Consider the following 26,829-nt stretch of genomic DNA (forward strand, 5'->3'; position numbering starts at 1 on the left):
TCCTGTTGCAGTGTGCAACACGGAAGTATGCTCTGTGTGAGACTGTGGAGTACTGAGCCCTGAGTAATTCAAGAGGGCCAAGATGAGCCGGAGAGCCAGGCCAGGAGCCCGAGGGCAGCAGGACAATGTACCTTCCTGTCTACTTGAGGACCATGAGAACTGGCAGGTGTTTGAACTCTTGGACAGGAAATGCACGGTAGGTGGTCCTGGAAGAAAGACTTCTGAAGAACCTTGAGTTTCCTCTAAGACCTGAGGTGGGAGGGGGAGGAGCTTGTCTCTAAGCCAGGGCATGGAGTCTAGGACTGGAAAAATAAATAAATTTTAAATATAAAATTTAAATAAATACATTAGAAAGCCTAAGGCCTTCAAACAGCGCAAAAACATCACTTCTGGTTTTTCAGGAAAACTGGGAAATGATGATTTTAGGCCTTTAGAAGGCATTCTGAGGGGAGGCGCATGGCCTTCCCCGCACTCAGGACACCCTCCAGATGCAACTGGAGCATAGCTCTGGTCACATTGGGTTGAGTGGGCCAGATGCTTGCAGGGGAACAGGCTTGCCTAGGGCCGGATAGAGGCTTGTCGCAGGCCGCATCTGGCCCCCAGCTGGGGTTTGGAGATCCCTGCTCTAGGTGATGGTTGTGGATTGGAATTTTATTCCTAAAATTGGGAGATGCAAATGATGCAACAGAAAAAGCACTGACTTTGGTCTGGAAGTAAAACAGCTGGTGACCTCCTGCAAGTTCCTGCGTTGTTTTGAGGATAAAAGTGCTAAAAAATATGATCAGTGGTAAGACTAGGGTCATAATGTAGGTGCAGAGGGTGTTAACTTATTCCTATTGGGTTTTACTGCTGCTGGAACAAGCTGCTTCACAGCCATCACAAACCATGCTTTGGCAGTACACAAAACTATGTGCTTCTGGAACACCAGAGGAGAGGCCAGAGGTCCTATGTGGGGTGGCAGGGCAAGGAAGGCCCCGCAACGTAGGTATGTCAGCAGGGAGGAAGGAATGGGGTGGAAGGGAGAGCGAAATGGGAAGAGCTGAGGGTGTGATGAAGGCAAGAGGAAGTGGCACCCAGCATGTGCCACTTGCACTGGATGCAATCCCCTGCAATAGCAGCTGGCATGTGCCCTCTTTGTGTCCTCAGACACAAAGCTAAAGAACTGGTGCAGGTCCGAGGAGACCTATTGGCAATGGGCAGCCCAATCCTGAGCTGCCCACAGCGCCCAGGCTTGGCGGTTCCGAGGAGGGCTGCTGCTGAATCCTGTGCCTCAGGCGCTACCACTGGAGGCACCTCAGGAGAAGGGGATGCCTCCCGCCTGCCCCCGCCGGCCTCCCCCCTTCCCAGAATGCCTCCTCCCACCCCTGCCCCCGCCTCCCGTTCCACAGCCCAGCGGGAGCCCGGCGGTGAGCCCTACAAACGTGCCTTATGGCACGTTTGCGACTGTGGTTCGTGGCACGGAGGCGTGCCATGGACCACAGGATTCGGCTCTGAGAGGCTTATGGAGTAATAAGGGAAAATATTTTCCCTTTCCCCTTCCAACCCTCCTGACCCCTCGGGGGTGTCAAACAAGGCCCGTGGTCTGGAAGCAATTTACTTTATACCCCCCCCCCATTATAATTGGGCTCTCCCAACATGACAATTGGGCTCTTTCATATCTTGGAATTATAAACAAGACGTGCACATTTTCTCTTCTGTCATTTGCAGGTAATGAGTTTCTATTTGAGAATGAAGTGCTTATTTCTAGCCAACATCTGCTTCATTATGTCAATTCCAGCCCTCAGCAGGTGTCATGAATACTATTTGGTCCACTACGTGAAATGAGTTTAACACTCTTGGTTTAGAAGTAGTTTTAAAAACAAAAGAAGAATACTGCTTGGGTTAGTTTAAAATCAAGCAGATGGCAACTCTTCAGGCACAGGCTGAATGCTTAACATCATGATGTGGTCTTCTTACAGCTTTTTAAACCCTCCAACTTTTGAAAATGGCTGAGGGTATCTCTGAAACAACAACCTGATGCGTACAGAGAGAATACTGCAGCTCAGTTTCTAAGTTTCCTTGCCAGCAGGAAATGAAAAGAGAAAAACCACTTCCCCAGAAAGGTCTAGGGTGACAGCTCAGGCAATGATGACATACATTCAGCTGCCAATCACAATGTCCTGCCCCTCAGTGCTGAAATTAGGCTCTCTCACCTAGCTTGAAAATACAAGGGAAGAACATGAAGGAAACCACCTTCAGCATGAACAGATTCATGGCCTATACTGGGCAAATTACACTGTATCTCTTATTTTATAGGATCTACAGCGCATGCCCACACTTCACATTTGGGAACCAGTTTGTCTGACGTGATTTCCACCCAAAGAACATTGGGAGTTGTAGCCTTGTGAGCTGGCTGAGTTGAATTCTCATTTAAAAGGGGATTGGACAAGTTTCTGGAGGAAAAATCCATTATGGGTTACAAGCCATGATGTGTATGTGCAACCTCCTGATTTTAGAAATGGGTTATGTCAGAATGCCAGATGCAAGGGAGGGCACCAGGGTGAGGTCTCTTGTTATCTGGTGTGCTCCCTGGGGCATTTGGTGGGCCGCTGTGAGATACAGGAAGCTGGACTAGATGGGCCTATGGCCTGATCCAGTGGGGCTGTTCTTATGTTCTTATGTTTAGAGACCTTCATCCTATCTCCGGGTTTAAACTTGTAGTGTGGACATGGTATGCTTTTCTAATGTTAAATCATTGTTCCTTCCTGATTCCAAAACATTGCAGTTCCACAAAATGAATGTTCCTCATTTTGTCATTGCTGCAGAGTGGCTGTTCTTTTGCAATGCTGGTTCAGTATCCCTTACTGTGACTCCAGGACTGTTCTCTGTGCCAGAATGCAGGAATATCTGCTGTAGAAGACACATAAGTGTGAACCTTTCACCATTTGAGACCAGATCATGTTTTCCTATTTATGCTTACTTGACAAGTCACATCTCTATTTTAAAAAACCTTGAACAGAGAGTGAGGCAGTCACACATGGGGTAGAAATGTAGGACAATAGCATGCACAACAAGCATTCATTATACCTGCTGAGGGCCTGAAGTGATGTCATTAAGCAGAAAATGATGCTTATCAAGCAGGTCATGACCAGAAATAAGCACTTTTTCACACGTAGGAATTCATTAGCTACAAATGACAGAAGAGACAATACAGAAACCTTGATCATATTTCCAAGATATGGGAGAGCCCAATTATCATGCGGGCTGCCCTTGCTGCAGTGAAACCTCAGCAAAGCTCAGCGGCTGAGAGCAACTGATGAAGGTGTTGGGAGAGCCCAAGGGCCGCATGAAGAGCTTCACATCTGGACCCTGGGTCTTCTGTTTGACACCCCTGTGATAGACAATCCCATTTTTTATAGGAAGGAAAAGGGTTCTAGTGATCCTGCATATATTATAAAAAATAAATGGATAAGAGTTACAGTACTTTATATGGCATCAGGTTTACAATGGTGTTTCTTACCTATAGCAGATGCAAAACAGTCACGTGCCCCTAAATACACACCACAAAACACACAATCAATCAGTCCATTAAAAAAAAATACTTTTCTGCATGAAAATATTATTTTGATTTGAATTTCCTAAGAGCAGACACATGCGGTGGTCGTAGTAGTAGTAATAGTAGCAGTGGTAGTAAATAATAAATAAATAAATAAATAAATAAATAAATACAATATGAAGAAATCCACTCTTACCATTATCCCAGATTGTGAATGAGTGTGAGTAGGTGGTTCAATTATGCAGAGTGTAACTACTATAGGAAGTGTTAGGGTTTTGGTAGTGGTGTGCATCATGTGATTGGAAGGGGCAAGTCCTTATGATGCTCAGACCAAAAATTATCTAGGTCCCTTAGTGCTGTGCATCCTGGACCCAGCTAGGTTAACCTGTTGTGTGTTCTTTCCTGGTAGGCCATGACCACAGCTGTGGCCCAACTGTTCCTGGCTTTACCTCAAGGCAGTAGAAATTGGTCCAAGCAGGGCAGCGGGGTCCTGTGCTTTGTGAAGGACAACCCCAAGCGCTCCTACTTCATCCGCTTCTATGATCTTAAGGTACCAGTTCTCTGAATCCATTATGATCCATTCCCACATTCCACCCTCATCGGAGGCAATTGCGATACCCCTTTCACTCAAATGACCATGGGTCCATTCTGGATTATGCCAGTTCTGAATGCTTCTCCCTTCACACATGAAAATACAGTAAATGAATCCCCCCATACAGAAAAGCTAGAGCGATAAGCATTCTAGCAAAGCTGCTTTCTTCCTGAGTGCCAAGGTAACTGTGACATGATAGATATGTGCTTGGGTGTGGAATATGCATGGGGGCAGTTGCTGAATCTTGCTCCCACTCCTGCACTTACCGTAGATACTCAGGTATAGTACCTGAAATTTTTGCCAAGTAATCAAGCTCCAATTCTCACTTTGCCTGATCTCCGGGTCAATCAGAGGGCAGAGCCTTTCAACTCTGAACAGGTTCTTTCTTCCCTAAGCTTAGGCAGGCAGCTGGTTAGTTGCTATAGTTACTTTCCTGGGACATTTCAGCCAAAGTTAACCTTTTATTCCCCTCGGTTCCCTTTTGCTGCTGCAACCTGATTCCCTTTTGCAAAGGCTTTGCATTTGGCAGAGGTCTTTTTTTTTCCAACACCAGGATGGGATCCCCCTTCCATTTGAAGCAACAATTCCCAGGCTACAATTCAGTGCAGCATTACTTAAGAATAACATCCATGGAAAGCAGTAGGTCTACTTCTGAGTAAAAAGGGTTGCAAATATATGCAGCTGCATCTCTCTGCTGTGAATTGAATTGCACACTCTCAATTATGAGTTATGGGTTGTATGTTGTATGTAGAGCTTCTGGCTTAACACATCAGACTCCTTAAAGGTGGATTTGATTCATGGTTCTCCTGCAGTGGTTGCCAACCTTTTTCACTTGCATATCCCTTGGCAATAATAAATTGTACCCTTCATATTAGCAAAATGTTTGTAATAATACAAGCCCTCATCTCCTCTCTATGAAAACCCAGACTTCATGTATTCATCACAGTGTTTTCTCTTTTTATCTGTTTGAGGAACAGAACACTCTGCCTTTGCACTGTTTTGCACCAGAAGTGTGCTAAGAAATTCTGGGTGATTGATCACTTTACATGTTATGTTTCAGCTTTTTTACTGTGCTGGTTTTCAATCACTGGTTCATACATGAATTGATGACCAAAAACTAGCTCTTGGTGGGGCTTTCAAAGCCAACTAGCTACCTCCCTTCCTGCCTTGCTGGTCCTTGCAAGGCATTCTGGAGCATGACCTGCCTTTTTCTACAATTATTCCATTCTTTTTCAAGTACCCCTAACGGTCCTGTTGAGTGTCCCTGGGAGTACCTGAATCCCAGGTTGGGAACCACTGCTTTACTGGTATGTTGTTTACAGTGCACTTACTCTGATAGTGTTTACAAAAAGGTGGTGAAGACCAGAATTTAAAAACAATAAAAATGTATCTTATGATCTTTTACTGTTTTTAATAAATTAGAGGCTACAGTTCTTAGGTAACAATTAGTGGTAGGTTATTTTTCAGGATCAGGCCTCGGGTAAAATCAGACAAAACTATAGTCAGAAACCCCCCTAAGTTTAACCCCCAACTTATCTGAGGGTCATAGAAAATTCCACGATTGTTGACTCAAAACCTGCCCTCAACTTATCTGTGGGGTCGACTTATAGGCGAGTATCTACGGTGGCTCTATGTATTTCTCTGGGCATTATTCCCAGCTGTTATCAGAGCCAGGAAGGCAGAAAAGTGCTTGGAGTAATAGATTGTGAGGAGATAAGGCACAAGGAAGGAGAGGGTTCAGTGCCATCCTCTCACCCATTCATTCCTTTTATTTTAAGGAAGGCCTCCCCCTTCCCTAAGGTGCCCCCCTTATGCCCCTGAACAAGGCAGGTGCATAACTTCTGGCCACCCACATTTGGTTTGGGCCCTACAAGTTTTCTGTTTTTTGGAATGTTTTCAAATGGACTATTCTGTAAAGGGGGGGAACTACAGTCTGAAGTGCTATAGCCCAGGCACAGGTTTTCCACCTCAGCAAGGGCCAAACTAGACATAATGAGGGCAGCCACATTTGCTTATGCATTTATCTGCCCATGTCATAACTAAAGCTGGAGGGGGGGGGAGTAGTTTTTCCAACAAAACATGGAGGTGGATGAGGGGAACTGAATGCTCCCCCTTCTCCTTGTTGTGGTCCACTACTCATGGCCATGAGGCCAGCTTAGGTAGTAGATTGGCAAGGGGTGGACACCTTCACTTCCCTCAGCTGCTTCTCCTTCTGCATTCACTCCCTGGACTGGAAAAGGAAGACAAGGATGGAGGAGGAGACTTCCACTCAAATCCCTTTTCTTTTCTACTTCAAAGCGTGGGAGGAGACCATCATCAGGTAAGGGGGGCAGCATTTGTCACACGGCCTTGGTGCTGAGAGGCCTTGGGGCCTCCCTACAATCACTGAAGGCCAGGGCTGGCCTTAGAAGCTGTGGGACCTAATTGGAAATGCTTTTGCGGGGCCCCCTCTATTTTTGTGGGGCCCCCTCTACTAATTTTTTTAGCTCTTGAATAGAGCCAGACCAAGAAACAAAATCTGTGCAGGTGGATAGAACTCCTGTACCTTTAGTGGTTGTGCAGAATAGGCACCTGGGAGGACAACCAGAGGGATGGAGGGAGCGCACACCCACCCCGCAGTGCTCTCTGACTTTTGCCTGTCACCACGCTGTCTGCAGCAACCCACTCTAGAGCAAGAGGGGTAGAGGATGGTACTAGGAGATGTGAGGGCAAGGAAAGAGCAAGGTGTGCATATTGCTGCCTGCATCGTACCAAGTTGGGGCCAACTGAAGCAGCGGTGGGTGGAAGGGTAGTGTGGAGTCCCCACCATGTGTGGGGACCAATTGGGCGAGATTCTCCAATTGACTAAAAGCTGGCTCTGCCGAAGCCCTTCCCTCCCAGCCTGGCTCCATTCTAGTATCAGAGCTGGGCTGGAAGAAAAGTCCCTGCCACAATGGAGCCAAAGAGGTAAGGTTAGGAGGGGTGCTTAGCCTCCATCATCTGTGCAACTTTGTGTTTAAAAATTAGACACCACTTTAAATGTGAATGGAGGAGATACTTGATATAACAAACATGGCTGTCTTCATTCCCAGGATTGGCAGCCTTCCAGGCTTGTCTAGGATTGGCAGCCCTCCGGGATTGTCCTGGGGTCGCCAGGAATCATCATCAATCTCCAGGTGACCTCTGAAAGTAATCCTGGAGATTTTCACTGGGCCTCCAAAATCTCCGACAGCTTCAATTTGACTTGGCAATGCTATCACTTTTTGAGATGCTGCTCATGGTGTAAATCCTGGCTGTAGTGTCTGGCCTCTTGGCATTTATAAGTTCAGTTAAATATCTGGTAAATCTAGATGTGGCTAGAGTAGGAAAGGCAAAATGTGAATTAATGGGTCTCTGTGCCCTACTGTGTTCCTTGGTTGCAGAATAGGACAATGACCTGGGAGCAGGAATTGTACAACCAGCTGGTCTATGCTGCCACTACCTCCTATTTCCATACTTTTCCAGGAGATGTGAGTATTACTCTGCATTTGTGTACTCAAATGTGTAGGGTTTCTAGAATGTCTTAGGACTAAACTGGAGAGAGATGGTAAAGGCTGGAGAAGAGATTACTTTCTACTTTTAAAACAAAAAAGCCAAAAAGTCTATTTTTCTTCTCTTTACTATGAGTCCAATCCTGAGCTCAACACGCTGGCTTACTGCTGGTGCACACTGATGCACAACTCTAACGCCGGGTGAGTGCCCGTGCTAGCCTGGCACTGGCTGGCACTGGGCTAGTGCCGGGTGGGCACCCAGTCTTCGCCGCTTGGCGGTCACACAGACGCCAAGCCGCGGAGAGGAAAGCGGGGGCGGGGGCAGGCGGGGAGGAGGTGTTCCAGGGAGGAGGGAGGGGGGCAGAGGGCTGGGAGAGGGCAGGGGGAGGCGTGATGGGGAAGCAGGAGGTGGGTAGAGGGTGGGGAAAGTGTGACGGGGAAGGGGTGGGGAGGGAGGGAGGCGGGATTGGTGGAGCGATGCTACTCCCTTTACCCTGGGGAAGGGGACAAAAATCCCCTTCTTCCAAGGTGCCACCCGCATCTGCCGTGGGAGCGCAGGATGTGGCAGCAGCCGCTTTTGGTGCTGCTGCAGCCACGTGCCACAGGAGCTCAGGATTGGGCTCTGAGTTGCCTACAATAATGGTTTTGCATTTACCGATTCAATAAATTTGTTTTTATACTGCTTATGAAATGCACTTGTTCAAATACTTGTTAACACATTTCATGCATTTTTGAATACCTCTCTCTTCCAATGTGGTATTTGGGTGAACAGCCAGTAATCGCCTAGGGCAGTGTTTCTCAAACTGTGGGTCGGGACCCACTAGGTGGGTCGTGAACCAATTTCAGGTGGGTCCCCATTCATCTCAATATTTTATTTTTAATATATTAGGCTGGTATGTGACTGCATTTGGGGAAATGATACAGATCTGTACTTTTAACAGGCTACAGTGTCTATGCTTTTAACAATGATAGTCACTCCTGGGTAAGTGTGAGTAGGACAGCAGCTTAGGATTGTGAAAAATTTTCCTACTTAATGATGTCACTTCTGGTCTTGACATCACTTCCGGTGGGTCCTGATAGAGTCTCATTCTAAAAAGTGGGTCCCGTCACTAAAAGTGTGAGAACCACTGGCCTAGGGTGTTGTGATACACAATTGCTGCTATTCACATTTTTCAATTGATGTGAGTTGATGTGCTCAGCCTTAGAGTTAAGTAATATCAGTATTCGTGTATTCATCAGTATTCTCCTGTACAAGCCCAACTGAAATGAATGAATGAATGAAAGAAAGTGAATATTTGTTTTGGTGAGGTTTGTGCAAAAGATTGGGCTTTGTATTCATTGTGGGAAAAGCCTGGTTGCTGATCACATTTTCTGTCTCTTGCACCAACATTTCTTGGGCAAGCAATGCTCCAATGTCTGATGAAACTCACTTTAATTGTCAGAATTATGGGCTAAGGCAAGGGTTGTCAAGACATTTTGTCTTTAGGGAACCCTTTCTACACTGATCTGACTGCAAAGGAACCCTTGTGATTTGCAGAGGATTCCAGGGCTTGCTATTCTAGGCTGGACTCATGGTTCATGCAGAGTGCCATACAGGCTGGTGGAATACTCCCAACAGTGCCCTGGGCTGTGAAGTGGCCTGCTGGGGAAGACTGTGTTGTGGTGGAAACATGTTATCCCCCATTGCAGATCTTTTCCCTGAGGAATTCCTGACAAGTTTCTGAAGAACACCAGAGTTTCCCAGGAGACATTTGGAAAACCACTCAGCTTCAACGAACTTCTGGTTTAGCTGCTTTAAAATAGTTCTAGCAAGGGTTTAGTTAGGGAAACTCTAAATGCTGGTGTGTTTAGTTGCAATACTGAGGAACCTGGAGGTGTATGGAGTGGTTAGGAATGACTGTGGGCCATATTCCCAATATGTTGTGCTCTGGTTGCTTGCAGGAGTGCCAAGTGGGGCTAAACTTTGCAGATGAAAATGAGGCGTGTGCTTTTCAACAAATGGTAGAAGAAAAGATCCAGAAGAGGAGCCAGAGGATGGGTAGGTGGGAGCTAGGAGGCGTAACAAAAGAGGGCTGTGCTTCCTTCTGCAGCTCTCTTCCTATAGGAAACATTGTGTAGGAAAATAGCTCTGGAAAGGAGGGCTGTGCTGTTGCTTGCCACTGAGGGGCACATGATGAGTTACAAATAAATGCATGTTATGTTGCCCCAGTGGCTGCTTTTTGTCAAGGAAAACAGCTTTGGGAAGGGCCTGTTGTGAGTAAACTGGGTGGAAAGGAGGCAACTAAAGAAGTAGGAAAGGGAGAAAAGAATGTAATTTATGCCTCATTTTTTTTAATATAATGAAAGCACATCAGACCAGTGGCGTAGCTAAGGGGGTGCAGGGCGTAGCAGTTGCACTGGGCATCAAGCATTAGGGGGGCAACAAGCTGAGCTTGACACTAGTGACCAAAATTGTGAAAATCTTGGTATGAATGAATAATACCATCATGTTATATATCACTGGAAAGGTGATTTCATGCAGAATGCAATGAAACAAACCACATTAAAATATCACTATTCTGTCAAAAGTTATGGCCAATTAACCAGAAAATGAAAACACAACTGCCTTTATGGAACAAAAAGTGGATTTTCTTAACTCAAAACTGACCTATGAGACTGATTGTTCTGAGTTCCAATGAGATGTTATTATGATAGAGCATGAAACCAATAACTTTTTATTTACTTATTTAATTAAATTTGATTTTGTTATGGAGGGGGAACTACAAAATTTTCTTTGACCCCAGGTAGCTGATAGATGCCTTAGCAATGCCACTGACTGGGGGAAGGCAGCAAAGCAAGTGGGTAGTGATCTGCTGGGGGAAGAGGTGGGTTCCTCCCAATTTTCACTTTTTAAAAAACCCAAGTGTGACGTCACTTCTGGTTGTGACATCACTTCCAGGGCAACATTTTGAGCTTGGCACTGGGCTACAAGATCATTAGCTACGCCACTGCATCAGACTCCAATACTCTGGAAAATAAAATGGCCCCAATTAATACTGAGTTTAGGTTTAGGATAATTCAGCTACAAGTTTAATGTTAGATGTCCAAATGATCATTCTGGCTCTCCCACCATCATCCTTAACTTGCTTCCTGGTCCCTTTTTGCCTTTCTAAAGTAACAGGTTTTAAGTCAGGGAAGGTGGTTGCCTTGGCTGTAACAAGAGGCTCTGTCAGATGGTAACTGGAATGCCAGCCTGCTTTTTTTTATCACGCTGCACTAGCTCCCTCTTGTGGGTAGGTTTGTACCCTGTTCTGTGGCTTTCACCTAAACTAATGTCACCCAAACTGATTGATACTTTTAAATGATGCTTTTTTCCTCCTGTACATAGCAAAGTGGGTGGAGATGGAGCAGTGTTAAAGAAACCTCAGGGCCTCATAATTCTTGCAATTTTTGATTGTGTGGCAACTGCATTTTGTGAGCCTCTCTGTACAATCCCAGGCACCCACCCTCACCCCACTTCATAAATGTCTCCACCTTTTACAGATAAAAGACAGCTGCCCCCACCACCGCCTCCAGTCAATGAAGGTGTGTATTCTTCCTTTTTGTCCCTTGTTCTTGTGTGTATGGTCTAATAAGCCAGGGGTGTCCAAAGTTTTTGGCAGGAGGGCCACATCATCTCTCTGACACTGTGTCGGGGGCCGGGGAAAAAAAGGATTAATTTACATTTAAAATTTGAATAAATTTACATAAGTTTACATAAATGAATATATTAAAGATGAACTTATATGAATGAGGGTCTTGCAATAGCTCAAGGCCTATAAAAGGCCTTGCACAAAGCCTTTCCTTTGCTACTGCTACTGCATCACAGACATGAAACAAGAAGCAGTGGAAGGAGCCCTCATCCCACAGCTCACGTGAGAGGTCAAACAGTCACACTCATGCCAAGAGCAGTTGTGTCGGGCCAGTTTGGGCTCCAACAAATCTCCGGAAGGCCAGAGTCTCACTGGAGACTGTGGGTTCCCTGAGGGCCACATTGAGAGGCCTCGAGGGCTGCAAGTGGCCCCAGGGTTGGGGTTTGGGCACCCCTGTAATAAGCTATTGGATAGGAAAAACACCTGTGAGAATTGGTGTAATAAGAATTTGGCAGTGCATTATGCTGGTTGTGGGGTGACTCAGATTGCCAGTGGAAGGTGTAGAAGCACTGCTGGAGGGAAACCTGACTGCTAGGATGCAGGAGAATCTGGACAGGAATAAATGATGGCTGTGGGAAGGTCCTGGAAACTCTGGGTCAGGGTTAGAAGGAGACTACTGCATGGAATTGTCCTGGGGCAGTTCATATTGAACGATCCCTAATCGCTGATCTCTTTACCTCTATTAGACAGAAGACCAACTCTCCCCCGGCCCCCAGTTTCTGCAGATGACTTGAATGGTAAGCAGCTTGCAGTGACACAGACTTGTAACAGAGATAACAATATGTGGTGGACCATGATGTGAAATGGCACCACTGTTGCTAATCAGTCACATTTTGAAAGGTCACTACAAGAAAGTCATTCATAATTCTAATGGCTGGGTGTTCCCTGCTGGAAACTCTGTCTCGTGGTGCTGTATAAGAAATCTTGCTCATTCCTGTCCATCACAGGCCCGGACTTAATATATGAGCTTAGGACCTTTCATAGTGAAAGTGAAAGTTCAGAAAATTCAGGAAACGGAAACATGATTGAATCTTAGTGCTACAGTAGCATGCATAGTAGCTGTACAGAAGTTTAGGCCATATGTTATCATTCTATAAGCTTTAGAAGATTCACCTTGATACAGGAAGCTGTGGAGACAGCTTGTCAGACCCTTGGTTTATAAGGCACTTCATTTATTTTTTAAGAAGGGAAGATGCACAGGAAGAAGAGAGCACACAGCCTCCAAAATGAAATAATTAAAAGAGGGGAAAAAGGAAACAGAAAAGGTTCATGAATGATGGACATTGCAGAGGGCATGAGGAGGGGACTAGATCTGGTGATGTTCGGCTCATCACTCCCATCTTATGTTCACAAAAGGACCTGGGTTGCAGTCTAACTCTCCATCATCTCCTCTGACTCTGGCAACTGTCAACATCCAGAATCCAGACATCACATTTTCCCGCTACCGTGGACTCCCTGTTCCTACTACGGTAGATAAGAAAAAGGGGAAAAAGAAGATTTCTAAGGCTGACATTGGAGCTCCAAGTGGGTTCAAGTGAGTGCTTTTTGGAGCTACGTATACCTCTCAGGAGACAGGACATGGAAAAGAGTAGGACCTCTGCAAACTTTACAATGATAACACTGGGCATTCAGAAATGATTTATTACTGGCTTTTATTTCTGATATTTTTCAGTGAGACTGTCTTTTCTTTGCATTGGGGGTGGCTTGAAATTCTCTTCAGTTCTATGCAGGTTTGCTGTGGAACAGTTTGAGAGCTCCTGCTTTAGATCAGTAATAATTAAACTTTTGGATTGACTGCCCCATCCTCTTATCCCAGGTGCAGATGTTGTGGTAGCAGCAATGGGGAATGTTATCTGTCCTGAGCAGTGCCTGCTTGTGGCAAGCTCATGCTCACAGCAGGTGATTGACATGTTAGTACACGTGTAGGTGCAACATCATGTGGCCCTTGGGTTGTCTGCGGAGAAATAGGACTCCAGTATGCACTAGTTCTAGTTTTACAGTGTCAGTGTAGAGGGCAGACTGAGCTGAATGTCAAAAATTGATCCAGAATTTGTTGAAATGTAGGACCAGTTCCAAAGGATGGTGAGGTCAGGCATTTGTTGGGATCCCATTACAGCAAAGGGCCCACCACCCCAGCAGGTGTGCCAGACTCACTTGGCATAGAGCACCCCAGGAGGTTAGAGACAGTGTGAGAAAACTGTAATTTTGCACACTCTGTACCTTCCACTCTGCACACTTTCAGGTTAAAGGGTGCCTTTCATGTGAGTCCCACAAATCCTCCCACTAGCATTGTTAAAATCCACTTCCCTGATGGGGAGACATTGGCTCTATGATCCAGGGTCTCTGCTCACAGAATGTCTTCTGTCTTTCCTTTTCAGGCATGTCCAGCACATTGGATGGGATCCCAACAGTGGATTTGATGTATGTAGCCACAGGGGTTAAGCAATGGACTTGAAAAGGAGAGTCTAGTTGTGATCCCTAGGTCTTTGAGATAAGATTTTCGAGCCACTGGAGACCAATCACATTCTGTGTTGTTGGGCGTATTACCTATTTTTCCCATGCCTAATGGTACAACATGAGGTCCTGCCTGCCAGTTTTGCTTGTGCATTCCACTGTTGCAGTGCTATCAGACCCAATTTCTGTGCACTCAAATTCAGGGTGCCAACAATGAAAGGGAAAGACTGTAGCTTAACAGGAGCAGGTCTCCTTATTGTGCAGAGAAGTGAACAAGCCTGACCCAGAATTTTTCTAAGGGTGAAGGAGTATTGCCACTTTGGTCTCTCTCCAGTTCTCTCTTCCTTTGGCCAGTGTGGCACAGATTGGATATCTGGGGAAGGAAGAGATGCTTAACTGTCACTTTTTTGTTGCAGTTTTTCCCTCACCTATTGCAGGGTTCCAAAGCCAAGTTTCACAAACAGATTTGAAACCGGGGAGGAGAGGAATGGTAGCAGAAAAGCAGTGATGGGAGAAGGGTTAAGCATTCTCTCCCTTGTTGTAAATCAGGGGTGTCCAAACTTTTTGGCAGGAGGGCCACATCATCTCTCTGACACTGTGTCGGGGCCAGGAATAAAAAAGAATTAATTTACATTTCAAATTTAAATAAATGTACATACATTTACGTAAATGAATATATTAGAGATGGAACTTATCTGAATGAATGAAGGTCTTGCAATAGCTCTAGGCCTATAAAAGGCCGTACACAAAGCAAGATTGGCCTTTATTTTGCTGCTGCTACTACATCACAGACGTGAAACAGCAAGCAGTGGAGGGAACCCTCATACCACAGCTCATGCGAGAGGTCAAACAGTCACCCTCACACTGAGAGCAGTTGCATCGGGCCAACACAGGCTCCAGCAAGTCTCTGGAGGGCCAGAGGCTCATTGGAGACTGGGGGTTCCCTGCGGGCCGGATTATTAGTCGTTGAGGGCCACAAGTGGCCCCTGGGCCAGGGTTTGGGCACCCCTGTTCTAAATCACAGATGACCTGAAGATACTTTATCCTAATTTATTTACTATATTTATATTCCACCTTTCCTCCCTGCTGGAGCTCAAAGTGGCATACATAGGATCTCCATGCAGTCTCTCATCCAGGCATTAACCATACCCTGATCTGGTGTATCACAGGCCTTTGTGCTATGTCCTGGGACCAGCAGAAGTGGCTTTCAGGGTTTTGCTACACATATTTGTATACAACACATAGTTCTGCTCTCAGGTACTAGAGTTATCCCTTACAGCCATAACTGTAGCACTAAACAATTTATTTCCACATTAGTTTTTGTCATCTACAATCCACTTCATTAGATGCATGAAGTGAAAGCCTCTGTAGGCAGGAAAACATAAAACTTATGTATGTATGTATGCATGTATGTATGTATACACACATACACCACACACAGACACAATCGCTGGGACAGAAAAACAGAAAAAAGTTTGAAAAGGTGGGAGCTGAAGGACTTTGTTGGAAGTCAGATTCTGTCAAATTATGGCATGATGTTCATGGTGCAATAAGCTATTACCCCTGTCCATTATATTGGCTCAAACAGTAAGCTGAACACAACTATAGCAACGTATTATTTCACACACACACAAGCACACTCATGTCAGCCTGTGCTTTTCTTTCAGGTAAATAATTTAGATCCTGATTTGAAGACATTCTTCTCCCAAGCGGGAATTAGTGAAGCTCAATTAACTGATGCAGAGACTTCAAAGATAATCTATGACTTTATTGAAGGCCAAGGAGGGCTGGAGGCTGTGAAGCAGGAGATGAGACGACAAGGTGAGCTGGTAGGGTGAATTGGGCCTCTCTAGTTTCAGGCACTCTTGATTTCTTGCCCTTTGGGGTTAAACCAGTTAATGGTCTGGATATTGTCCCTGAACTAGCACTAGACCATTGAAAGGCATGCCCTTATGGACTTTTTGTTTAGGCTTGGATGTACTGATCTGAGTGCAATTCACACAAGAAAGATATCGTAAGATAATAACAAACATGCTGACAGTTATTCATTAAAACTGTCCACAATATGTTTTCACATTTGTCTCTTTTCAGGTCCAACTCATCCCCCACCTCCACCTCCAAATCGCTCTGGCCCCCTTCCCCCACCACCGGGACATTGTCGAAGTGGCCCTCTACCATCTGTCCCAGGTCCACCACCAGGTGCTCCCCCCATATCAAACAGAGGAGCTGTACCCTCCCCACCCCATCGAGGACATCCCAACCCTCCACCACCTGTCTCTCGACCTGGAATATCCCGTCCTCCACCACCTCTAAGTGGATCAGCCCCGCCGCCGCCGCCACCACCGCCTCCTCCTCCCCCACTCCCATTCCAGGGTTCTGCACCATGTCCCCCTCCTCCTCCTCCTCCCTCTGGAGGGCTTGGATCTTTGGGGGCTCAGCCTGCTGCTGTCCCCACAGGGCGTGGTGCATTGTTGGATCAGATACGACAAGGAATACAGCTCAACAAGGTGAGATACAGTGGGGGGTTCTCATCTTATGGATGACCCTTAATGCGTCAAGCATGATTGTGGTCAGAAAGGGGTTCCCACTACTTCTTACCCAATCAGACTGGCTAGAACTCTCCTTCTTTTGGCTTATTGGAGGTCAGTCTTTAAGTATATCATATGTCAAAGTGGGGAGGGATAGTATAGTTGTGGCACCTTGCCAGGGAGGAGAAATGGATTGCAAAGTGATGTCATGTTCACGTGTTCATTTCTCTAGTACAGGGGTGTCCAAACTTTTTGGCAGGAGGGCCACATCATCTCTTTGACACTGTGTTGGGGGCCGGGGGAAAAAGAATTAATTTTCAATTTAAAATTTGAATAAATTTACATAAATGAATATATTAGAGATGGAACTTATATGAATGAATGCTTGCAATAGCTCTAGGCCTATAAAAGGCCTTACACAAAGCAAGATGGGCCTTTATTTCGCTGCTGCTGCTACATCACAGATGTGAAACAGCAAGAAGTGGAGGGAACCTTCCTCCCACAGCTCATGCAAGAGGTCAAACAGTCACCCTCACACTGAGAGCAGTTGCCAACACAGGCTCCAGCAAGTGTCTGGAGGGCCAGAGGCTCATTGCAGACTGGGAGTTCTCTGTGGGCTGAATGGGAAGTCCTCGAGGGACACAAGTGGCCCCCGGCCCGGGGTTTGGCCTTTCCTTCACTGCCACTACTGCATCACAGACATGAAACAGCAATTAGTGAAGGGAACCCTTGTCCCACAGCTCAGGTGAGAAGTCGAACAGTTGTCCTCTTGCTGACAGCAGTTGCTTTGGGCCAGCATGGGCTCCAAAAAGTCTCTGGAGGGCCAGAGACTCATTAGAGACTGGGGCCTCCCTGAGGGACTGATTGAGAGCCCCTGAGGGCTGCAAGTGGCCCCCAGGCTGGGGTTTGGGCACCCCTGCTCTAGTACAAACATCCAGTTTATCAGTATGACATATGCTTTGATTTCTTGTTTTTCTTTGACTTCCTGTCTTTCCTCATGACTAATGGCCCAATCCTAATAGGGCTTTATGCTGTTGGAACTAGTGTTTTGCCAACATAGAGCCCTTTATGGATCCTGGGACAAATGTCCTGCCAGCATAAGGCCCTTTACAGCTGTTGCAAAATGTGACATGCCATTCTGTGCAGCCTGGTTGCTGCTGCAAGTGGTGAACAGCAGGGGCCACGCTCCAGCAGGCGTACATATCCCCTGGCATAGGTAAGTCAGCATGGAAGTGGGGTGGGAAGGAGATGGGGAGGGCGAGGAGGATGGCAGATTGAGGCCGGGAGTGGGGTGGTGTTGGTATTGACGGCAGCAGTGCCACCTATATCTTATCCCCCTTCCCTGCCGTGACCCTCCTACCCAGATTCACTTGGACTTGCACTAGCTATATAGCTGGCGCAGATTTGAATACACCCATTCAGGCAGCGGGGGCTTACCCCCAGGCAGGAGAACAAATGTTCCCTAGCCTGGAGAAGATGTTTGGAGCCTGAAACTCCCCCACCGGATACAGTTTGTGCACTGTTGGCACGGCTAAATCATCGCATGGGGAGTTACATAGGACTGGGCTGTACGTCCAAAGTCTCATTGCACTACTTCAAATGCAGTTTGGAGCCCACATAAAGGAATACTTACTGCTGTCCGCTGGAAAAAAGATTCTTATTCATAGCAAACTAGCATCTCAGGGAGATAGCTAGGCTGGAATGCCTTTTCCTAGCATCTAGATTTCTTTGTAGAGAGAATGTGTTTTTTTTTGGAGGACAATTCAATCATATGAATGCTCAATAGCCATATGAAGTGCTATAACAATGACACAGGTTTCCACCTTGGTGCAAACTAGACCATATCTTTTCCTAGCCTACGTTTTCCCCCCATCCACTACCCTTCTCCAAGGCCATCTAATAAGACCATCATCTGAACTCTGATCTACCAGATCAGCCATTTTCAACCACTGTGCTGTGGCACACTAGTGTGCCGCGAGTGGTCCACAGGTGTACCGCAGGAATTTGGGAGAAGATCATTTATTAGTAGGGCCAATGGGGATGTGAGCTCCCCAGTGATAGGATGGTGTGTCTTGTCAATTGTTAAAAACCTGAAGGTGTGCCTTGACCATTTTAGTGCCTTGTCAGTGTGCCATGAGATAAAAAAGGTTGAAAATCACTGTACCAGACAGTCAAGCTCACCACTTGGTTGTGCCAGCCAGTGAACAAAACAGCACTGTATGTTTGAAAAGATGCCTCAGCCAAGTTTCCAGAGCCCCTCAGCCCTCGTGACAACAACTCTTTTGTGCATTTCAGACTCCTGACACGTTGGATTCGCCACCACCTGCGCAATGCTCAGAAGGCCTGGTAGGGGCTCTTATGCATGTGATGCAGAAGAGGAGTAAGGTCATCCACTCATCAGGTGAGTTGTGTTTCTCACCACCAGCTAGTACATTTCCTCTTGGAGTTGCATGCTTATACATGGCTTTTTCTCAGACTGAGTTCAGAGCTTTTATGCTTATCTGGAAGTGCAAGAACAAAGCAAAAAAACCTGAGACAAAGCAGGTGGGTTTTTGCAAGGGTGAAATCTTGGCTTCTGCTGAAATCTGCACTGGCCCTGTCTCTGGTGTTGGATAGGTAGAGACATACAAAGGGATAGGAATAGGCTAAAATCACTGGTAAGTATACACTAGTGTGGGTGGGTGTATCAGATGTACATGGGATGCACACTCATAACCCTTTGAAAAACTGTTGAGTGTGTTTCAGACAGCTTTGTCTTATTTCATATTATTGGCCTGTTCTCTTGTACCCATAGATGAAGATGAAGTCAACGGAGGAGATGAAGAAGATGATGATGAGTGGGATGATTGAGGCCAGAAGGATGCCTGATCAACCTTTTGCCGACTGAATTGCTGTGGGCTTTTAATCTGGTGGCTGTGTTTTCATCACCCCCACCCCTCCATTTTGTGCAGACCCCTTTGAGATCCATTTGATTCAAGGACAGCTATTATTTAGCCTACACAGGAAAGGGCCATTATGTTCCACCCTTCTCACCAGCATCACTGAGGCCTTAATATAATTCTTATTCTCTTCCCTTCCCTGTGCACCTGGGTGCCTTTGGCAGTCTTAGAAAGTGAGGCTGTAATCTTATCTCTTTCAAATGCTCAGACTTGACAATACCAATTATAATCCCCTGCTTCTAACATTCTAAGAGCCATATCACCTTCCACCCAACCCCCTCATCATCTTTTCTTTCTCCTAGCTATATAATCATTTTTTTTCTCAAGTGGTTCCCATTCTGAGGCCAACCTGCAGGTATGAAGACGATAGGAATGTAAGCAAAACCTCTGTCTATAAAACAACCTGTGCATTGTTAACTTGGTCTGAAATCTTAGTTGTCTAAATTCTTTGCACACCCTTCTAAAGAAAGTGTTCTCTTCTTTGCAATGCTAAGCTTTAAGACAGGTATGCCTGTTTCCCTTCAAATTTGGTTAATGCTTTGGTTATAATGTGATTGAGGGGGCAACAACCAGGTTTGACCTCAGTGAATCCTTCTCATTAAAAAAAAATTTATACTCTCTCAAAAAAATGTATACTGCAAATTAAAGTATTTTTTATGTTCCCATTGGACACTTGATTACAAAAATGCCTAAACAATGTTCTGGAAGACTTTAGGCAACAAATAAATAGCTCTGCTGGTGACTTTGGAATGGATTTAAAGTTGTAGCAATTAGAGATTGTGCTTGCAGTTTCCACTGTACAGGAAAACTGGGTTCTACTTTTGGCATCCATGGAAAAGAGCCTAAGCAGCCCAGACAAAAACTACACAGTCCTTTCCTTTTGAGCCCCAAGACCTCCTCAGCCTTCACTGTTGGGGATCAGAGACAGGCTTCCTTCCTTCCTTCTTGTGTTGAATTACTTCTGTGGTGTTTTGCCCAGTTTGGAGGGTTCCACCGAAGCATAAAATAAACACACTGCAGTGGTAATATGTGTAGTGGGTTCATGCCAGTTTAAGTGGCCTGACTGAATCCTGGGGGTTTTAGTTTGGTGAGGATACGAAGAATTCTCTGTTAGAGATCCCCTCATCCACCTATATTTTCAGGATTGCCTGGGCAGAGGGAATCTTAGTTTGTTTATATTTTTAGTGTAGATATACTCAACTTCCCATCTCCTAGGTCTCACTGGAGTTGTCAGGCTGCAACTTGGAGAATTCTCCTGAGTGCAAGCAGTACTCATGTTTTGCCCCACAACAGGAAGGAGCAAAATTGTGAGAAAGGGAGAAGCCACACCACCATCATCTGTGGCTGAAGGCCTCTTCAATAAACCAAATTGTTTTCTGGATTGCAGCCAGGCAACACCACTTCTCACTAACACTGGTTTTTCCTGTGCACTAAATCATTGGCAATATCAGTTATGCTTTTTAGGGTGTAAGAAAGCAGAGGTGGTCCAACAGGTATAGCCTGTTGCCCACCCACCGGCCTACATTTATGCCATCTTTCTGCTGACTAGTGCCTCGGTACTTTGGTGGTGATGGGGTAGTTAGTTACACATAGCACTTTCCAAAGCATGGGGAAAGTGCACCATTAGGAGACCCTCACAAGTTTTTGCTGCCCACCAAAAGCTGGAGCCACCACTAAGAATGCATTTTTTGAAGTTAATATATCAAATATATCTTTGAAAAGGGCTTGAGTCTAAATCTCACGGAAGGTTCATTTATTACCTTTCACATGGTGGCAGGCATGGAACACTGACTCCTTCCACTTAATGCCTGGTGAGTCTTAAAAAGCACATTCCTACAGTTGATGAGAGTATGCAGTTCTTTCTTACACTATGTATTAAAGTTCTTACACTACAGTTCTTACACTACACTACAAGCAAGGAAAGAAAGACCCTGGGAATAAGAGCAGACAAGCCAATATGGAATATGTTCATACAGCCTCTGTAACTGACAACAGATTACCAGCCTAGTATTTAGTGCAGAGACTAGTTTGGTGTCAGGCATTTTATTTAAGGCCCCTGGCAATCAGAAGGCCAGCAGGGAGAAGCCTATTAAGGTTTCAGAAAACAGAGGAAACAGATGAGTTGTATTTGTGTGAGTGGAACAACAGGGTAAGGAGGCCAGGGCACTCCAATTCTCTTCCCCCTTAAAACTGAGCTCTCTAAAATAAAGTACAGAAAGAAAATGCAAAGGAACGCTTCCAAGTAAAGAAGCTGTTAAACAAACAGAACTAATTATGAAGGTAGAAAGCCAGGATAGTGGTGGGTGCATTCCAGTGTATTGCATAGAGTGCCATATGTATGACTATCTGCCTTTTTAGCAGAAGTTGTAGGTGTTTCATCAGTGCAATTAATTCCTGGTTCTCAGGGAGCACCTCTGCTTTCTTACACCCTAAAAAGCATAACTGATATTGCCAACAATTTTGTGCACAGGAAAATCCAGTGTTAGTGAGAACTGGGGTTGCCTGGTTGCAAACTTTTGATCCTTTGAAGTCAAGATAGCTGACCTGGAGAAGCTGAGAGAGGCAGAGAGGTTTGTAGATGAGGCCTTCAGGGATGTGATATGCATGTCCCACTCCCAGGATGACCAATCCACTGATGTAATACATCCACTGATGTGATGTAATACATCCACTGATGTAATGATGGTCTTGGGGAAGGAGGACATCAGTCTGAAGAAGTAAGTGATCCTTGGGTGATGACTCATACGAGGGACAATCCTTGGTGTTGAGGTAAGGGTGAATTTAATAGTGTTTCATTAGGAACACAGAGAGATAAGTTTGGGACGGGCATGTAGACGGCATGCTGATCTGCCTTCTGAGTGTGAAGGAGTGGATATTGCATGTTGCCTAGATAGTCAGGTTTACAGTGCTGAAGAGGAACCAGCAGTTGTTATGTATGTCAGCACCAAATACACTGGGAGATATAAGTGGGAGTTCTGGAATCCAAATTTAGGTTGCTAGGTAGGGTGCTGAAGGAAATTATCATCAGGGTTGCATTTTCCAAAAATGCTACCTGTTCAGTTCCCAGAGCCAGCTAGATTGGAGGAGCTGGGGGAACTCAATGTGTGGATGAAAAGGTGATGTCAGGAGGGATTTGCATTTGTTAGGCTCTTGGGAATATTTTGGGACAAGCTGAGCCACTGCAAACTGGATGGGCTCCATTTGAACTGAAATGGAAACAAACCGCTTGGCACTTAGTACTGTGGTACAGCAGCTTTTATACTGACCCCTGGGGAAAAGCTGACAGGAACCTGACAGCATCTGGTTCAGGCCGAAGTATCCCTAGAGGAAGAGGGTGTAAATGTAATACAGATCATTCTGAAGAGGGAAGGGTACAATTAGGAAATGAGCATGTGAACGGTCAGGACAACAAGCCAGTGAGTTAAAGATGCAAGGTAAAAAACACACGCCAACTACTTTCTTAAGCTGAATCTTATATAGATGTTTATATGTGAATACTAGAATCCTCTGAACCAAGATGGGAGAACTAGAGTGCTGAACTACAAATGAGATATAGCAGGCATAATGAAATCCTGGTGAAATGGAGACAACCAGTGGCTTATGGTTAGTCCAGGTCACAATCTCTATAGAAAGGACTGGGAGGAATGTACACTGGGGGCGAATCTACAAAACTAGAAAACATAGGGGAAGAGACTCCGCCACAGAATCATTGTGGGTGGAAATGCCAGGATCCCAAAATAATGTAGTACTGTAACACTGGGGATATGCTTCATAACTTCTTGAACAAAATGCTGAGGGTAATCTTGACTTTGCGAAAGAAATCAGGGAGGCATTTAAAGGGAAAGGTGTTATAGTAAGTAGTTACTCCAATTACTTACACATAGACGGGGTAAATTCATATAGTTGGCAACCTTCAGTCTCGAAAGACTATGGTATCGCGCTCTGAAAGGTGGTTCTGGAACAGCGTCTAGTGTGGCTGAAAAGGCCGATTCGGGAGTGACAATCCCTTCCACACTGGGAGCAAGTGCAGTCTGTCCCTGGCCTGTCTCCCTGGCTATGGGCCTTCCTTCTTTGCCTCTTAGCCTCAGACTGTTGGCCAAGTGTCTCTTCAAACTGGGAAAGGCCATGTTGCACAGCCTGCCTCCAAGCGGGCCGCTTAGAGGCCAGGGTTTCCCACTTGTTGAGGTCCACTCCTAAGGCCTTCAGATCCCTCTTGCAGATGTCCTTGTATTGCAGCTGTGGTCTACCTGTAGGGCGCTTTCCTTGCATGAGTTCTCCATAGAGGAGATCCTTTGGGATCCAGCCATCAACCATTCTCACGACATGACCGAGCCAACGCAGGCGTCTCTGTTTCAGTAGTGCATACATGCTAGGGATTCCAGCACGTTCCAGGACTGTGTTGTTTGGAACTTTGTCCTGCCAGGTGATGCCGAGAATACGTCGGAGGCAGCGCATGTGGAAAGTATTCAGTTTCCTCTCCTGTTGTGAGTGAAGAGTCCACGACTCGCTGCAGTACAGAAGTGTACTCAGGACGCAAGCTCTGTAGACCTGGATCTTGGTATGTTCCGTCAGCTTCTTGTTGGACCAGACTCTCTTTGTGAGTCTGGAAAACATGGTAGTTGCTTTACCGATGCGTTTGTTTAGCTCGGTATTGAGAGAAAGAGTGTCGGAGATCGTTGAGCCAAGGTACACAGTCATGGACAACCTCCAGTTCATGTGCAGAGATTGTAATGCAGGGAGGTGAGTCCACATCCTGAACCATGACCTGTGTTTTCTTCAGGCTGATTGTCAGTCCAAAATCTTGGCAGGCCTTGCTAAAACGATCCATGAGCTGCTAGAGATCTTTGGCAGAGTGGGTAGTGATAGCTGCATCGTCGGCAAAGAGGAAGTCACGCAGACATTTCAGCTGGACTTTGGACTTTGCTCTCAGTCTGGAGAGGTTGAAGAGCTTTCCATCTGAAATTCATATATGATCATATGATATCATATGAAATTCATATATTCATCATATGATCATATATATGATATGATCATATATGATCATGACAAAGAAAGAAAATTTTTAGATATGCAAAAGCCCCAATCCTTTCCCTTGCCACCAGTGCTGATGCAGTCACTCCAAAAAGGTGCGCGCTGCATCCAATGATGGGGGGAGGGAGCAACTCTAGGGCAAATAGGAAAAATAAAAATAATTTATATTTACCACTGTGTAAGCCCTGTAACGTGTCAGTCAACAGTCAACAAAACCTTTATTAGGCATAAACATTTGATAGGTGAAGACTCTGTACAGAAATCGTAGGGAGAGTATAAACCTAAGTAGTACCCAAATATATGTATATGTGTTCACCTATGTGTACACACAGAAATGAACGTACATTACATTTTACGTACAAACATGAATTATTAAAAGACAGAAAACAATAGGTTACTCTGCAGATCTTGCCAAGATGTAACCTACTCAGTGACTACTTGGTACAGAAAGCTTGGCTCGATTCAGAATACTCAAATTTAGGAACTGTGTGACTGAGAGGGTTGTATGCTCTATATCACCTGCTAGAAGGAATTGAATTATATCTTTCTCAAAATGCCCTGTTTTAGGATGGAGTAAGGGAGAAATTGCTTAATGCTTGATATCTGGGACAGTGCAACATAATGTGTGTGGAAGATTCTACTTCGCCTAAATTGCAGCTACATAAACGATCTTCCCAGGAGGCATTTCTAAATCTGCTATGTAAGTCATTAGAGGGGGTCACATTACAGCGTGCCAAGGTAAAGGCCCTTCTCTCCAGGGGGTGTATTAGGAGGGACAGATATTTTGGTTGTTGACCACTTTTAAGTTAAGTTGAAAATTCAGAGAGGAACATTTTTTCTGAGCTGCGCCTAGAATCTCTTGCCTTTCTATATCACATAGTCTGGTTTTCACAAGTCTGGTGATAACCTCAGGAGAGGGAGCTCCTTGTAGATGGACCTCAAGGGCCCTGTAACGTGGTTACAGCACAGCAGCACAGCCTGATCATAGGATTTGGCTGCCAATGACTGTGCCCAGAACAGCCTTGGATCAGGCTTAGAAAGGGGATTTGGATATATTATGTGCTGGCACTGCCAAACCTGCCCCCCTCCTGACAAAAAGCTGTTTTAAAGATCAACAGCATAGAGTTTCTCCTGCAGGGTGTCTGTACTTCCTCTTTTATGTTGCTCTCTTTTTACTTTGAGTACAGAGTTATCTCAAAAAACATGGGCTTCTCCTTTATTCAGGAACAGAAGAGGCAGTTGTAGCACTGCCACATTACTAAGAAATATGGCTGTGATTTAGGATTGAAGCCATGTAAGCCAGCATAGGGGACACAGTGGTCACCCTGTACTTGTGGGTTCCTGTGGATGCTACACAAAACTGACTGTAACACTTAGTTTTTTAAAATAATGAGGTTGAAGAGAACATTTTATCTTACAATTGTGGTATTTATAGAACAGCTTCAATTGTCTGGAAAACATTTAACAGCATTTCGTCTCATAGTAGAGGCGAGGTGAGGTGGGGCGGGGCAGGATGGGGTGAGGAATCAATGCACTCACATTTTATGCATATAAGTGTGTGCATGTACCTACATGTGAGGAAGAATCAAGAAATGACTATTTCCTTCCAAAACTAAACTTCTAGATAGTCAACAGCTCCCACAAAGACAAAATTGGTGCAATGATTCACCAAGTACATATGCCAGAAAACAGGTACTGATGGGACATATGAAAAATCATCATCCCTTTTAGATCCAAGGTCTAAATTCTCAGATGTCAGTGGGACATGATGTCAAGGAACAAAATTGTGCTCTTTCAAATAACTGGCAACCCAATCTGATGTGTGTTTACATGGAATTAAGTTCCACTGACAAGCCTCTTGAATTCCATGGCCTTTTGGTTCCACTGTTTACAGGTTTATTTGTACCCTGCCCTTCAGCTGACAAGGCTCCCAGTCAGAGCTGTTTACATAAAATCAAACCAGGAGAATTCGCAACTGAAAAGGGCTGAGAAGTAGGACAGAGGGGAGAAATGTCTGTCAGGATTTTGTCCTCTTGCTCCCCACTGGCTGGTTCAGGATTTGATGGTCCCAGCAGGGGGCACAGCACAGTGTATTTCTGTGGCACAATGTGTTCAACGTTGTATTAACACATTTCTTAGTCTGAGTATGTAGTTCGTACTTAAGGTGCCACATGCCTCTTTTCTGGTGTTTTTTTGTACACATTAACAGCCCAATCCTATGCCTCAAAAAGGACATAGTGGAAATGGAAAAGGTGCAAAAGAGAGCAACTAAGATGATTACGGGGCTGGGGCACCTTCCTTATGAGGAAAGGCTATGGCGTTTGGGCCTCTTCAGCCTAGAAAAGAGACGCCTGAGGGGGGGCATGATTGAGACATACAAAGTTATGCAGGGGATAGACAGAGTGGATAGAGAGATGCTCTTTACACTCTCACATAACACCAGAACCAGGGGACATCACTAAAATTGAATGTTGGGAGAGTTAGAACAGACAAAAGAAAATATTTGTTTACTCAGCGTGTGGTTGGTCTGTGGAACTCCTTGCCACAGGATGTGGTGATGGCATCTGGAC

The 26,829-nt window shown here is 45.3% G+C and overlaps 1 protein-coding gene across 2 annotated transcripts; it reads left to right on the top strand.

Annotated features, from left to right (window-relative positions):
- Positions 1 to 82: 82 nt before the first annotated feature.
- On the top strand, positions 83 to 19,898 carry WAS (WASP actin nucleation promoting factor). Of its 2 annotated transcripts, XM_066615939.1 has the most exons (12): positions 83 to 196; positions 3,945 to 4,085; positions 7,529 to 7,615; positions 9,578 to 9,674; positions 11,159 to 11,200; positions 11,994 to 12,044; positions 12,664 to 12,841; positions 13,686 to 13,728; positions 15,429 to 15,582; positions 15,853 to 16,268; positions 18,585 to 18,690; positions 19,084 to 19,898. In XM_066615939.1, exons 1-12 carry the CDS (start codon positions 83 to 85, stop codon positions 19,137 to 19,139), a joined length of 1,485 nt encoding a protein of 494 aa, XP_066472036.1. In that variant the 3' UTR covers positions 19,140 to 19,898. The 2 variants fall into 2 exon arrangements, with proteins under 2 accessions (XP_066472036.1, XP_066472037.1); XM_066615940.1 differs by lacking the exon at positions 3,945 to 4,085.
- The last annotated feature ends 6,931 nt before the right edge of the window (positions 19,899 to 26,829 follow it).

This window comes from Tiliqua scincoides, chromosome 2 (assembly GCF_035046505.1).
Source record: "Tiliqua scincoides isolate rTilSci1 chromosome 2, rTilSci1.hap2, whole genome shotgun sequence".
Lineage (NCBI taxonomy): Eukaryota > Metazoa > Chordata > Lepidosauria > Squamata > Scincidae > Tiliqua > Tiliqua scincoides.